General features: G+C 41.4%; 1 protein-coding gene across 1 annotated transcript in view; it reads left to right on the forward strand.

Annotated features, from left to right (window-relative positions):
• Window positions 1-2,685: 2,685 nt before the first annotated feature.
• atg2a (autophagy related 2A) overlaps window positions 2,686-13,155 on the forward strand; it is a 112,823-nt gene continuing 102,353 nt past the window's right edge. The window contains exons 1-4 of the mRNA XM_084332542.1: window positions 2,686-3,192; window positions 4,072-4,234; window positions 6,936-7,085; window positions 9,178-9,280. Coding sequence (XP_084188668.1) covers window positions 3,022-3,192; window positions 4,072-4,234; window positions 6,936-7,085; window positions 9,178-9,280 — 587 coding nt within the window. The 5' untranslated portion in view covers window positions 2,686-3,021. The remainder of the gene's footprint in view (window positions 3,193-4,071; window positions 4,235-6,935; window positions 7,086-9,177; window positions 9,281-13,155) is intronic.

Genomic DNA, 13,155 nt, shown 5'->3' on the forward strand with positions numbered 1-13,155 from the left:
AATGTTTATTTAAAAAAATTTAAAGGGGAACTATTTTACTATTTCTTTCACTATTTGGGCACTTTTACACAATTCCTGTGAGTCTATGGAACACCTAGGTTTTTTTTTTTTTTAAATGCATTGTTTTGTATTTCTAATCAAGTACTAAAAACCGCATTTTTCTACCTCAAGATCTTAAGCCGTTTTGAGGCTGGGCTCCAACCACTGTGTGGCCTGGTGCCAACTGCCACATCAACTGCCACATTATTATGCAGCTGAGAAATCTCTGACATCACAGATATGCACATTTTCAGATGACTCAGTTCAGTGAGGGTGAATATTGTGAGAGGAGAATTGGAAGAATTCGCCAATATGAGAATTAGAGACATATATCCTATTAATATAAGTCCACATAGCTAAGAAACAATGGTAAACACTGAAAAAAGCCATTTATAAGATAGTTCCCCTTTAAGCACATGTATAGTCAATTGGTCCTGTTGTTCAGCCTCACAATGCTATTTGATAGTAAATGTGTTTATATGTCCCACCCTCTGGCCTCTGAAGTTGCTAATTTCTTTTTAATTTGGGCCTCACAGGGTTAACCTCTTAAGCCCGAGATATACAGTAAAAGTGTATATTTTCAGCATTATGTTTGTTTACCAATTATTTTAACTGTTATTAGTGAAATATAAGATTATAGAAATCTCAGGGCATTGAGTCGGAAACCGGCGCATATTGACAGGAGGAAGTGGCACAGCCAGAAGTGAGTGTAGTCTTTTGAAGGAAGAGACGCAGGGCTTTCAAATTTTGAAAAACTACCCTACCCAGCTCACACCAGCCCCTGTCAATCATCTGACTTCTGGATTAACTTTTTAATTTCTCTTACTTTTTGGGATTATCTCCCACAAACCTGAACGTTATTGTCATAAAACAGAACGCAGTTAGTTTCTCTACCTTTCTGTGAACGTCTTGCAAAAAACGGTGTTGCAATATGATGAAAATGGTGGAGAAATTTACATTATAAAAAAGATGGCAGAATTCAGTACTGTATCTACAAAACCTTCTGTTTAATCATCTTCCCTTTATTCATTTGCTTAGATTTTTCAGGTCTGGTCAATTTTAGCATGGTGTTATTTACAGTCAAAGATAAAAAAAAAATTAAATAGAATTGATATTCTCCTTTGGTTCATTACAATTTACTCAAGCCTAGTAACAGACACACTATTTCTGACACTGATCCATATATGTCCCTAGATTCAGATACCAAGAACATGCAAATGGACCATTTAAAAAAAAATTGTAAATGTTTATTCTACGTCCTTATGGAATGAGTGACATAAAAAAAAAAAAAGTAAAAAAAAAAAAAAAAGTAAAAAAAAAAAAAAAAAAAAAAAAAAAAAAAATTTTTAATTTTTTTTTATGGATGGAAGAGCCGCACATTGACGGGCAAAGAGCCGCATGCGGCTCGCGAGCCGCGGGTTGGCCACCCCTGCACTAGATAGTACTGTACATTAGTACACTGCATAGTATTGTGTATTGTATATTATATGGTAACTCAGAACATTGTACATATGTCTATACCGAACACTGTGACCTCATTTTCTTCTTCTAAATTCATGCTATATTATGTTATTATGTTATTTGATACTATCTTGTCTAGCACAGTCTCTGGAGCGTAACAGTAAGAAGCATTTTGTATGAAAGTATTCTGTACTTCTGTATGACAACTATTAAAGAACTTGAACTTGAACTTGGTGGGGACTCGGGAGGAGACTGTACATTTGGAGGGGGTGGGTGGGTGGGAGAGAAATATACATACGGCAGGGAGAGAATATATACATGCGGTGGGGAGGAGACTGTCTATTAGGAGGGGGTGGGGGGGTTTGGACATTTACGGTGGCCAGTTTCGAATTTAGAGCGGTTTTGAATGTGGGTAGGGATTCACATTCCTTTACAGCTTTGGGTAGGGCGTTCCACATTGATGTGGCATAATTGCTAAATGTGTTTAGTCCCTTGTTTGAGCCGAATCTGAGTTTAACATGATTTGTTGAGCTTCCTCTGGTGTTGTGGTCGTGGTATTCACTGACCTTTGGGAAGTATTTTGACATGTACATGGGTACCTTAGTCGTATAGTGTATCTTGTAGACCAGGCCCATTGCAAGTTGCTGTACTCTGTCGTCTACTCTAAGCCATCCTAGGTAGTCAAAGTGGGCAGGGGTGAGGTGGGTTCTAGGAGTAAGGTCAAGTAGTAGTCTGACCAGTTTGTTTTGTGATGTTTGTCATCTTGTTTTTAGCGCCTTTGAGGTGCTTTGGTACCATGAGGTGCAAGCATAGTCGTAGTACCCTTGAATGAGTGCTCCTGCCAGAGTCTTCAGGGTATTCTTGTTTACCAGAGAGGAGATCCATGACTATGTCATATGTTATGATGAATTGAAAATGGGGGACCCTGATGTAAACAAGACGAAAGTCTTTCTCTGGTCTGCATCCCCTTCCTTAACAATTGTGTGTATTGAGCTGTACTGTATTGTACCCATTCTGCAATCTGTTAATAACATTTTCAATCAATCAATCAAGCGTAAACCATTGACCTTACAAACATGGCGACTTTATAATCCCATTTCCTGTTTAGTTTTTTTCCTGCCACACCGACGTCATGACGCAGTCGTACTCGCCATACCATCAGTTCGCGTACGATAACAATAAACAACCCTGGAACAAGATATATGCGTTAGGACCTGTCGCTCGTTTTCGATATAAATGTAGCGACAATATTATCTGAAACAACCGAAGATAGCAAGAATACTAATGTAAAATATCGCTGTTTTGTCATCGGTTGACACAAAGGATTTTCGAGTTTTTGTGTCAAAGGAGAGCAAGAGTTACGGTTTACCCCCTTCCTTAGCCCCCCCTTCAGCTAGCTGTGTAGCTCATTCCTTGTCTGCACACTTTGTTTTTGTCTGTTATGCAGTTGACAGAGGACTGTATTCGACTGTGTTCTGCTCCGCCACCTCGTCGCTCCCTCTCCCCGCTCGCCCTGGCCCTATGTCTCGCTGGCTTTTCCCCTGGTCGGGCTCCATCAAGAAGCGGGCCTGTCGGTACCTCCTACAGCACTACCTCGGCCACTTCTTGCAGGAACGACTGAGTTTGGAACAGCTGAGTTTGGACCTGTACAACGGCAGCGGTGTCATCAAAGAGATCCACCTCGATGTTTGGGTAAGTTTGAGTACAAAGTGGGTCTGTCAAACTGGGCCAGTCGGCACGCAGTGCTCATGTTTTCGTATGGGCGCATGGTGCATCCTCGATTATTTCGCAACTGTACTCGAGTTCAACAACAAGCCTAACGTCATATCCCTAGCCTGCTTCGTCTATCTTGGAACACGGATTCGAGGAACAGATCGGTTACTGTAAGCAAATCACACGTCTTATATTTTAGACTTGTTTATAATACCCCTGCCCTCCACCCCCGCCCCAGTTGCTGGACCATGCATCACTGTCAGAACTGTACATGTCCAGATACCCCCCCCCACCATAATAACCTTGTTGCTTAGTTCAGTGGTCCTCCATCATCTCACAGTCCACACACCCAGGATGGTTATAACTGCAAACATATATACTTATATACCTGTATGTCATGTATTGTCATAAATGTTATGATGTATATCTGTATGGCCCCCGTAAATGTACAACCCCCTCCCCCCTCCCTCTCCTAATGTACAGTTTCCTCCCCCTCATGTACATATTTTCTGTTAGGATTTTCTGTTAGGATAACAGTACTGTATATTTGCATATCTTGTATGTCACAAATGTAACAGTACTGTATACCTGTAGAAATGTCAAGATATATATCTGTATGTTGCGTATGTCATTAATGTCATTATGAATTGAAAATGTGGGACCCTGATGTAAACAAGATGAAAGTCTTTCTCTGGTCTGCATCCCCTTAACAATTGTGTGTATTGAGCCATACTGTATTGTTTGTACCCATTCTGCAATCTGTTAATAAAGTTATCAATCAATCAATCAACGCTTTCATTCTCATCTCTATCTTCCTTTTGCATTTTTATAACTGGCCGCTTCCTCTTCCTCCCCCAGGCGGTCAATGAGCTGTTGGAGTCCCTAGGGGCACCTCTGGAGATTGTGGATGGGTTTGTGAGCAGCATTGCAGTGACCATCCCCTGGCAAGCTCTGGTGACTGACCACTGCACCTTAGAAGTTTCTGGACTTCAGATAACATGCCGGCCCAAATATCGAACCAGTAAGTCCCTTGAATATCCTACCTTTGTTGCAGTGAAAAGCAGTTGGAAAAAGGCTACGGGTCGCATTCGATCCTGAATGGCCCAGGGTGACGAACCAAGCGTGTACTAGTCGGCTAAAAGCCAGGTGACAGTCTTGTTTTGCGACTGCATGCCCCGGTGTCCCATCATGTCTCTGAAAAAGATTATACATGCAGCGCTTTCAAAGATTTTTGTCAACAGTTATAAGGAAATGGTCAATTGAAATACTGTGACAAACCATGGGTGTTGTCCTGTTGTCCTGGGGTGTCCTGCCATTTGCAGGATACCCCCCCCCCCCTCCAGACAGTGGCAGAGCACCCCAGGGACCACATGTGCAGAATGACACCCTAACTGTCGGCAGGACACTTTCCATCAAATGCCTACAGTATTAGTATCTCTAGTCTTGTACACACACCAAAGATTAGCTCTTAATGAATGTGTTTCAATCGACTGACTTCCTTACATGAACTGTAATTTGTTAAATGTTTGAGATTGTTGCATCATGTTTAGAGCTGCCGCGGTATTGATGTTTTCCTTACCGCACACATTTGCAAAATATTTCCTACCGCCGCGGTTATTATAATTTGAATGCATTTTTTTTTTAGTAGTAGTCTACTCTTTATAGCATATAGCCTGCCTCTAGTCTAAATGTCTATCTTTAGAGGATGACTTTGCAGCATGAATATTGTTTGGGATTCGGCAAGCACGCATTAGTTATTGAAAGTGAAACACGGATTCGAAGTTTTCCCTCTGGTCGTGCGCAGTTCACTCAGTGTCGCGGGCAGGGGTGGTTACCCCTAACCCCCCCGACCCTTTCTTATTATTATTACTATAAAGTTACTACTTTATAATAAAGGCATTCGTTTTGTGGCATTAACATTATATAGTTATACGTTCAATAACATCAGCGTATTTACCGGACCATAGCAAGCAATACTTCATATCTCAGTTCCTTTCTTTGCTCAGAGCGTGCTGAGTTGTCCCATTCTGCGGTCTGTTAATAAAGTTTTCAATCAGACAAGTGTATAGAACGAAGGGCTTTTATTATAACATTCATTGCAGACAGTAAAATCATTATGTCTCGTTTAGTACTCCTGAAGAGCGATGGTAGTCCACTCCGGCGGAGAGTTAAAGCTAACGTTATTAGCCGTGTTGTGATGAGCTGACATTCAGGACGTAAAAAACGTGTGACGCGTCTCTCTTCTGACCAATCAGTGGTCTGCAATGTTTCACGTGACTTTTCTGGTACCCAATAGGGTCGCTTGGAACCTCGAGAGAGGAGTAGGGTATATCTGCAGAGCCGCAAGCCCAACGAGAGGAGGGTAATTTATTATTATTATTATAAAAAACAGCGGTGACGCGGTATTCAGCCTACTCTGCGGTGGCCGTGATGTAACAGCGATACCGCGGTAATGCGGTAATCGCGGCAGCTCTAATCATGTTGCCTTCCTTGTGCTCAGGGTACTATTGTTTTCTGTTTTTCACTGCTTGCCCTGACAGTGTTTTATTGAACATTATATACTTTCTGAACTAGTTAATGTCTCCTATATATTCTATACCACTGACACAATGGAAACCAGATGTGTTGTAGGTCTGACCTCACTTTGCTTCAGGCAGCTACACTGTTACTAGTGATGAGACTCACTTGGCTTCAGCCAGCTACACTGTTACTAGTGAGGAGACTCACTTGGATTCAGCCAGCTACACTGTTACTAGTGAGGAGACTCACTTGGATTCAGCCAGCTACACAGTTACTAGTGAGGAGACTCACTTGGCTTCAGCCAGCTACACTGTTAGTAGTGAGGAGACTCACTTGGCTTCAGACTGTAGTGTTAGTGATTCACCACCAGTGCCACTTTTTGTCCAACTACTAATGTTTTTATGTATCTACTGTACCAGTACTATAGCACTGATCCATTATGGTACAATGACCCAGTGCATGACTTGTACTGACAAATATCGACTTAGTCTTAGCCTGGGGTTATTGGGTCAGAAAATAAAAATAAAAATATATATAATCTATTTCTCTCCAATAAGGAGATGTAACATATTTCTGTGCATGAAAATTGTAGACAAGTCAACTGGCTGTGCTTTTGATTTTTGCTTTGTCACCCTGATATTATGGACATCCTATTTTAGCCTAGTATCAAATGCTTAGTCTATCCATCCCTAACACCAACTCGACAGCATGTAATATTGACTTTAACATTTCATAAATTATACACAAACGTTTCAATGCTAGTACTACTGCATCGTCATCAGTCAAGAATGGACAAAGGCAGTGGTGATACATTACAAAGTCCATAACCACCTTGCAGGTGATTCTATTAATGTCCTTAATAGTTTTTTGTCTGTTCCTACTACATTGATTATTGGTGGAATGTTGATTTGAGTTGAACTACCCCTTTCATTTGTGATTATGGAAGTTGTAATGTGTCACCATTGCCTTGTCCATTCTTGACTGATGCAAATATTGCAAATACATTTACTTATTTTACTTTTCTCTTTTGATGTGAAACAAAGTTTGTTTTTAAACGTTTGGGACAGACAGAGTGACTGGGCACAGCAAAAAAACAGAACAAGGGAACAAGAGGGTCTCAATCATGACGACTCATCATCCGTTAGTTGTGAATCCCCCCTCCCTCCCTCAACTCACAAGAGTTTGTGTTTGGTTCCTTTCAGACGGGGGCTGGGACTCCCAAGGATGGTCCTCATGCATGACATCCAGCATGCAACTGGCCCAGGAGTGCCTGAAGGACCCCCCTGAGGCGTCCGAGGAGCCGCCCGCACCACTGGAGGGACTCGAGATGTTTGCACAAACCATCGAGACGGGTGGGTCAGAGCCCTGTGTATGCTTGCTTACGTCAAGCGTTCTATGCTCTGCTTGGTGCCAATTCTATTGAAACCTGTATTCAAATTCTAAATATACAAGCTATCTGAAGAAATATGTCAACCAATATATCAAACATTAGAATCAAGAACCAAGAGGTTTATTTGTCACATACATACCAGGGCATACAGTGAAATGCGGGTGGTCATGCCCGCATTGATTGTGCAAAATACAATAATAAAATAGAATAAAATAGGCATAGAAAAAATAAAATAGATAAGACACAAGATATGCATGGTAAAAAAAAACATGCTAGGTTCCTGAGAAACTGGTTCTTATATACACTACTATGCAATATACAATTTACAATGTTAACTCTTAATGTATCTAAACTATACAGTACCTCCTTCTTTTAAAGTGTTTCTAAAGATTCAATTTTTCTAAAGTGACATTTTGTTTAAAGTGATTGTTTTAGCGGTTTCCGCATGAGTGGTGTGTGTGTGTGTCTGTGTGTGCTCATGTCATGTGTATTTGTGAGTGGAGAGTTCAGTGTTCAGTGTTTTGATGGCCTGGGGGAAGAAGCTGAGCCGGAGTCTCTCTGTTCTTGCAGCGTGTGACCGACCGTAGGCGCTTGCCTGACAGCAGCAGCTTAAACAGGCCGTTGTTGGGGTGGTGAGGGTCTTTCATAATTCTGCAGGCTCTGGATTTGCACCTCCTGTTATATAAGTCCTGCAGGGATGGTAGTGCAATACCCGTAGCAAGTTAGCTAGTTAACAATGCAACAAATTGCAGATGATTCTGACAGCCGAGGTAATAACCTGTTTAAATTACATAAACAAGGTCATAAACAAGGAGATGGCCCAAATGTTGGCCTAAACTGAAAGTTTCCACACTTGGCATGAATGAATGAAAACTTTATTTAACAGATTGCAGAATGGGTACAATACAGTACGGCTCAATACACACAATTGTTAAGGGGATGCAGACCAGAGAAAGACGTTTGTCTTGTTTACATCAGGGTCCCCCATTTTCAATTCATAGTGACATTTATGACATACACAACATACATGACATCATGACATTTATGGCATAGGGACATACATGACATACAGGTATATAGTGCTGTTACATTGATATGCAAATATACAGTACTGTTACCCATAGATCCTAACAGAGAATATATACATATGATGGGGAGGAGACTGTACATTAGGACGCGGTGGGTGGGAGAGAGAGAAATATACATACGGTGGGGAGAAAATATATACATACGGTGGGGAGGAGGCTGTACATTAGGATGGGGTGGGTAGGTGGGAGAGAAATATACATATGGTGGGGAGAGAATATATACATACGGTGGGGAGGAGACTGTCTATTAGGAGGGGGTGGGGGGGTTTGAACATTTATGGTGGCCAGTTTCGAATTGCAGCCTCCCATAGGTGCTCTTTAAGAGCGGTTTTTAATGGGGGTAGGGATTCACATTCCTTTACAGCTTTGGGTAGGGCGTTCCACATTGATGTGGCATAATTGCTAAACATGTTTAGTCCCTTGTTTGAGCCGAATCTGGGTTTAACATGATTTGTTGAGCTCCCTCTGGTGTCGTGGTATTCACTGACCTTTGGGAAGTATTTTGACATGTAGATGGGTACCTTAGTCGTATAGTGTATCTTGTAGACCAGGCCCATTGCAAGTTGCTGTACTCTGTCGTCTACTCTAAGCCATCCTAGGTAGTCAAAGTGGGCAGGGGTGAGGTGGGTTCTAGGAGTAAGGTCAAGTAGTAGTCTGATGTTTTGTGATGTTTGTAGTCTTGTTTTTAGCGCCTTTGAGGTGCTTTGGTACCATGAGGTGCAAGCATAGTCGTAGTACCCTTGAATGAGTGCTCCTGCCAGAGTCTTCAGGGTATTCTTCTTTACCAGAGAGCACCCATGTGCGTTCACGCGCCACACAGTGACGTGATGACCCTTCCTTCTTTTATAGTTTCCTTGGCGTACATATGTGTGTGTGTAGTACAGATCAATAATGGGAGGGATTTTGTAGAATGCGTGTGAATGAACCTCACCAACAATGTCTCTCATCCCTGTGTGTTTCCTGCAGTCCTGCGTCGCATCAAAGTCACCTTCCTGGACACTATAGTCCGCATCGAGCACCAGCCACTGGACCTGGAGACAGGTGTTGCCTTAGAGGTGCACATCAAACGGTACGCTACACCAGTCCTGCTCCTACTGTCTCAAAAGGTATAAATAGCAAGTGATATGATAACAAGTTGTAGGAGAAAAGCAAGATGGCTGCCAGGATTCCTACAGCATCAGTGTGTACAAGGAGAATGGGCTACCATTAACAGCAGAAATACTCCATGGACCATATTCACACAGTAGCCATTTTGCTTTTATGTCATGCTCAGGTTGGGATTTGGGAAAACCAAAAAAGCATGACATAAGAACAAAATGGTTGCCGTGTGAATATTCTATCTCCATGGCCTTCTACTTTCACGATACCTTCCCCCCAAGTAGTCCTTCTGCTTTCACGATACCTTCACCCCAAGTAGTCCTTCTGCTTTCACAATACCTTCTGCCCAAGCAGTGTAAGCGTTGCCTCGCACCACCTTGTTACTATCCAGCACCGCCTTGAGAGCTTTCCCGTCTTACAACTGTTTTAAGAACTTACCGACGAGTCAGTGTTAAAAATGATTACATCAGCCAAACCCTATTATTTGATAGTGTTGACAGTGCCTCACTGCCCCCCAGCACTGCCAGGGAGAACCCCACGTCCCTAACGATACTTTAGTATTTCCTGCAGAAGGCATCTCCTGGTCTAACATCTAAGTGTAACATGTCATCATTCAGTGCTGGATGTCAGCTAGCTTGTGAACAAACAAGCAACATATCTATTTAGACATTTTTGACTTGAGCATAGTGGCTCAAGGCTCACAAACCTGTTTACATTTGAAAGTGTAAAGAGACTCAGTCTGACCCTTCCTTGTTTTCCCAGCATATTGACAGAGCTTTTCAGAGTAGAAACTGAACAGGATTCAGTAACTAGAAGGCTTACTTGTGTACATGGCCTCATTCCAATAGATAAAGACTGGATGTGCACTAACTTGATGTTTAATGTGATTTTGCTGTCGAAGACACATTTTCAATATAGGAGGAAGTAAAAAATGTTTTGTACCTTTTATTTACATTACCCAGAGTAGATTAGGCCTAACAAAATAAATAGTTTGGTTCCTGTTGGTTGTCAGTTAAGGCCATGGGTAGGTACTGGTACTAAGGATTTGGATAGTCGACTTTGATTGGCCGAAATTAGCAGATAGTCGACTATTAGTCGACTATGAAAAAAAAAAAAAAAAGTATAATTATTATCATTCCATTTGGGCTGTGGGGGTGCTTAATGTCTGAAGGAGTCGACGGAAGGCTTCTTGTTCTCTGCAAAAGCATGCAATTGGTCCACTGATGGCTACAGCTTGATATTTGTCTATTCGTCTAGTGCAGGGGTCAGCAACCTTTACTATCAAGAGCCACTTTTCCCCCGTCCCACAAAATAAAATGCTCAGGGAGCCGCACAACCTATTTACCCTTAAAATGAAGATAACACGTTTTATATATCCCCAAGCATACCCCACATTTAGCATAAAACGCCTGACAATTGCATACCCAAAGTAATTTGTGATTTATTATACTTTATACTTATAGCACACAGTTTGTTGCATTAATGGGATTATAAAGCAACAAAAAGAAAAAATTTGACTTTTGAATTGCTGTTTTTACCTGTTTTTACCAAAGGAAAACCTCAAACTATTATGAAGAGGAGAAAAAATACTGGCTGTGTAGACCTATTTTTTAATAAAACACAGAAGAGGAGACAAAACACTGGTGTCTGTAGACCGACTTTGAAATAAAACCCTGAACTATTCAGGTATATTTGAGTCCTTCCCTTATTTGTGGAACATTTATAAAATAGAAAGTAGTCCACTTTGAAAAAAGAATACCATGTGTAGACCTACTTTGAAATAAAACACAGAAAAGGAGAAAAAACACTGGCATCTGTAGACCTACTTTGAAATAAAACCCTGAACTATATGCAGCTCTATTAGAGTCCTTCCCTTATTTGTGGAAAATCTATAAAATAAAAAGTAAATTTTTCATTGTTTGCAAATTTCGCACCACATATCAGGCATACAGGTAAGCCTTTTGTTGACTAAATATCTTAGTTGATGAAATATTTTTTCATTTCAGTGTCACAGTATGACATCGATCTCCAAAATAAGAAAAAAAAAAAAAAAAAAAAGTCTTGTCAGCAAGTTGATACAGAAGCCTCTCCCGTGTTTTGGTACAAGCTTGTACACCACGCCCCCCACTCCCACTGGTGCGCACCCGGAACCACCTATTTCAGCGGTCCAGGTTTGGAGCGAATCAGCGTCCCCGGGGACGGGGGGGAGCGTTCTCAGTAGAACGGACACACCCTTTTTGGGTGCGATCAGGCTCTGATTCGACCCCCCAAATGGTGAGTGAGAAAGCCCCCTGACACTGTTGGCCACTGAGCAGCTAGGGGTTAAGTTCCCTGCTTGACAAGGATATAATGTAATGATATTATATAATATTAATATATATTTATTATTATTATAATATTTGTAATATTATATAAAAGAGATATATTTTAGATAATACTGTGTGTATATAGTATATATATATACATGTTTTAATAATAGTTAATTGATAATATCTTTAATGTAAATAATTAATATGAAATGATGTATGATGATGGCTTCCGTTCACAAGGCCGTTTCTCTGACCTTTAGGCCACTTCTACCCCTTTGTGTGAGATGGTCTCAGACTCCACCGCAGCTGGCAAAAGGCTAAATCTCATTATTTTCTTTGAGCCTCAGAATCAGACATGTTTTATAGTATTGATGGTTCTTAAGCCTGGCCTGTAGTGGCCTCATGCGTGACTCCCAGACTTTGCATGAGTGTGACTCCCAGACATGGCAAAATAACAGTGTTTGCACACCTCTAGAATTAAAAGTGGTGGTTCACCGCCACTACGTGTTTCGAGTATCTATGTGACGTCAGTTTGACGTCAGCCTCTTCCCCTGGAACACGTCCTAAATTAGTTTGAACCACTCCCCGCCCTCAAAGCCATGACTCAGAAGGCCAAATTCAATTTGGTTGAGAAAGTATTTATGATGAATATCTCCCCGCTAGAGCACCATTCAACAACCCCCCCCCCCCCCCAATTCATCTTACTGGGTGGGTCTGTATCTGGAATTTCCCTTTTAACTCATCTCAAACATTGTGTCGTAGGTATGGTGGATATGGTCCCTCATCCCACTTCATCTAGGAGGATGAGGATGTTTAAAGGTCCCCTATTTTGTTATTCCTTTCACTATTTGGGCAATTTTACACAATTCTGTGAGTATGGAACACATCTGTAAGTTATTTAATTTTTTTTTTAAATGCATTGTTTTATATTTCTTTTTTTTGTGACCAACTTTTTATATTTTTTATATTTCTAATCAAGTACTTTCGAACAGCATTTTCTGCATTCAAGATTCCAAGCTGTTTTTGGCTGGGCTCCGCCCATACTAGCAATGCGCTTTGAGTGACAGTCACCCACATAGCGTGATACATACGAGATACGAGAGAGAGCGAGAGAGAGAACGAGTGAGAGAGAGAGGAGAGATTGCTCTGTGACCGCCCATGTGTGTGTGCACGTGTGTGAGCGGCTCGACTCGCGATTGTGGGTAAATGCAGGTGGAGAGATAGAGAGAGGGAGAGATCGCTCCGTGAGCGCGCGTGTGTGAGTGGCTCGACTCGTGTAAATGCAGGGGGAGACAGAGAGCCTCAGAGAGCCTCTCCGTATGAGAGCCTCTCTTTCCCTCTCTCTCTCTCTTTAGAGCAGTGTTTCTCATCGCAGAGGCATGACAGGGGGGCCTTGAGATTTAAAAAACATTTTTTTTTTTTTTTTTTTTTGGATTACAGAAAATTATCACTAAAGTGCTATCTGTTGCCATATTTGGATATTAAAGTTTGACCATTTCTCAAAATCTGAAAATCATTATTTAACACTTTGGTCGCC

Source organism: Notolepis coatsorum (genome assembly GCF_963971535.1).
Source record: "Notolepis coatsorum genome assembly, chromosome: 16".
In the NCBI taxonomy this organism is placed as follows: Eukaryota; Metazoa; Chordata; class Actinopteri; order Aulopiformes; family Paralepididae; genus Notolepis; species Notolepis coatsorum.